The sequence below is a fragment of the Adiantum capillus-veneris genome, chromosome 29 (genome assembly GCF_014529385.1).
Source record: "Adiantum capillus-veneris isolate H3 chromosome 29, ASM1452938v2, whole genome shotgun sequence".
Taxonomy (NCBI): Eukaryota; Viridiplantae; Streptophyta; class Polypodiopsida; order Polypodiales; family Pteridaceae; genus Adiantum; species Adiantum capillus-veneris.
Genome location: NC_140959.1, coordinates 15,191,942 through 15,194,503, shown reverse-complemented (window position 1 = coordinate 15,194,503; position 2,562 = coordinate 15,191,942). Strand labels below are relative to the sequence as shown.

The 2,562-nt window shown below is 42.0% G+C and overlaps 1 protein-coding gene across 1 annotated transcript; it reads right to left on the bottom strand.

Moving 5' to 3' along the window:
• Positions 1-531: 531 nt before the first annotated feature.
• LOC147418808 (uncharacterized) lies at positions 532-1,812 on the bottom strand. Its single transcript, XM_086505551.1, has 3 exons — positions 1,703-1,812; positions 1,165-1,452; positions 532-1,046 (listed from the first exon to the last, which is right to left on the bottom strand). The coding sequence occupies exons 1-3, from the start codon at positions 1,717-1,719 to the stop codon at positions 683-685; spliced, it is 669 nt and encodes a 222-aa protein (XP_086361677.1). The 5' UTR covers positions 1,720-1,812; the 3' UTR covers positions 532-682.
• Between the last annotated feature and the right edge of the window lie 750 nt (positions 1,813-2,562).

Below are 2,562 nucleotides of genomic sequence, written 5' to 3'. Positions count from 1 at the left end.
ATCGTCAAATACAGTAAAAGCTTCCAAAAGTTCTAGGTTTTTCCCACCTTCAAATTATTGAGCGTAGGATGGATTACACTAAACCTCCGTTTTTGTTGGGCACTCATCTACCCACCACGATTGTTAGCCTGATGGCTCAACACTGAGATCGAAGATTCCAAGGCCAACACCGAGCTTTGCCCAAGAACAGTGTTGTACTATGTCATGCTACTATTGCTACTGCCCTCATCAGAACTTGGCAAGGTTCGAGTCCAGGACCTCCCCAAGGGCCCCCCGCACAAAACTTTATAACCCTCCACAGCACCACAGCCTGGTATAGCTAGCCACGAGAGAGAGAGAGAGAGAGAGAGAGAGAGAGAGAAAGAGAGAGAACCCTCCACAGCACCCATCAGCACAGCCTAGTATAGCTAGCCCCCCCTTCTTCTCTCTCTCTCTCTCTCTCTCTCTCTCTCTCACACACACACACACACACACACACACACACACACACACATACAATTGCACATCAACGGAGAAAAAACAAGCTAAAAATGCATACTAAGAGACATTCTTGGATGAAAGAGAACCTTGCGTACATAGCTCAATTGCAAAGTCACATGGACATTACAAGAAAGCAAAGCATGGATGGATTATTAGGAGTTTAACAACTTTGCAAGTACGCAATCAAAAATTAGATGGTCCACTAGATGGTGGGCATTTCAATGGCTTGTGTAGAGGAGAAGGTGGTAGTTACATCGCTACGCAAGAGCAAAAAAGGAGTTGCATTGGAGATGTTAGACCGTTTGAAGTATGTAACCCCATCCTCAATGTATGCGGTGAAGCCCACAGAAGGGTCACGGAAATCAACAATGTAATATGCTTCGCACCTTGCACTTGCAATCCTAGGACAAGCCAATGGAACACCCTCAGCTTTGGAAAACCTAAAGAAAGTGAATCCGTCTCCTTCCACCAAGAAATGTTCATCCTCTCCTTCTTGTCTCCAGCCCAAAAACCTTCCAGTGTCTATGTTTTTTATCAACACATTGTCGAATTGCGATACTGCAAACCTTCATTTTCTCATCCAGTGGGAACAACAAGGAAAAATTAGTACAGCATAGCCTAATGGGGTTCTTGTTCTTTTTAGTCAAAACCACCCCAAAATGAAAACATGTCCATTTCACTAACCTGTACTCTAGAGTCAAGTGTGTAAATAGATATTTAGCTCCCTCTTCTGCCAAGCGCATATAGTAGGTGGAATTGCTCTCATCCCACTCAGGTGCTAGGTTTCCGGTCGTTCTACCACCAAGTTCATACACCTCTTGGCCATAATACTTTGCGGGGGAAAAGCAACGTGACCAATAAGGATACACAAAATCAGTAGGGCATTCTACGGAATCAACCCCGCTTGATGTTATTATCATCGTTGTCATCATTGCTACCACTGATGTTGCTATTACCCCCGCTACAATAACACTGAAAACAATGAAGAATCCACAAAACTATTTAGGTCCAATGGATGATACAGTTAGAAAGGAAAAGGAAGTGTGAAACAGCACATGTGAAAGTAGTAAAAAGATATTTGAAATGTTTGGAATTTGGGACTAGCTCATGTGACAAACAGATTGAGAGTTTGAGAAAGCTTATGCTACCTTCATCGCTTCAATTCCTCAAACTTAAAAGACCACATAACAATAGAGCCTTTGGAAGGAGAGAAGCGGCTCACCGATTGCAAAGAGCCATGGTTGCTGCTAATGAAATGGATTGCAAGTTCCGAACTCAATGTATGGAAATGAGGAGGTTGGCAAGCTCACTTATATAATAGGTAGGGCAAGGGCTCAAGCCTCACTTTGACATGTCACATGCGATATACATCTGAGGAAGTAAATTTTTTTTGACATGTGATAATAGGCACGCTTGTCCTTCACTAATAAGTACCTAGTACCCTTTCATCAACAACAATGCCATGTCATTTTCTAGCCAAGACGTAGTACTACTTACCCACAAAAAATAAGCAAGTGTTGGGAAAGGCTTGCTCAATGCAAAATCTATCTGGTTGAAAATCCATCTTAGCTCTTACAGACCAAGGTAAACGAAAATCCAATAAAAAGGTCCAAAAATATTGTATATTTACAAAATTTCACCAATATTTCCCGTTCGATTCTTTATAAGGAGGAAGCCTGGCCATTCATAACAACTGCTTTTTTCGTCTCTTCCAAAGAAAGTGGAAGCAAAAACAAAAACTAGATCTCATTAGCCATTTGGTGAAGGTATCAAAAACATGGATCGTCAGTGTGAGTCTGCTAAAATGAATGGCCAAAAAATAATAATATTTGTAGCATCTTGTTTCGGCTTGGTGATCAAGGGGTGTGATGTGGTGGGCTATCTCCTTGGTCGCAACTCCAAGCCAAGCTAAATACCCTTGATATCGTATGTTTGCAGGGTGGCACCCTTTGTTAGCTAACGGTTGTAATGAAACTTTTTTTGGTTTCATAATTGTGTTACCATATACATGTGGTAGTGATGTGTGAACACACTAGGACCGTCGGGGCATTTTTCCCTCTTTAGGAGTTTTTTTCCCACGAG

Excerpts from the sequence above, each read along its gene's own strand:
- LOC147418808 (XM_086505551.1), bottom strand. Across the intron at positions 1,047-1,164 it reads CACTTGACTCTAGAGTACAG|GTTTGCAGTATCGCAATTCG; the intron begins GTTAGTGAAATG and ends GAGAAAATGAAG.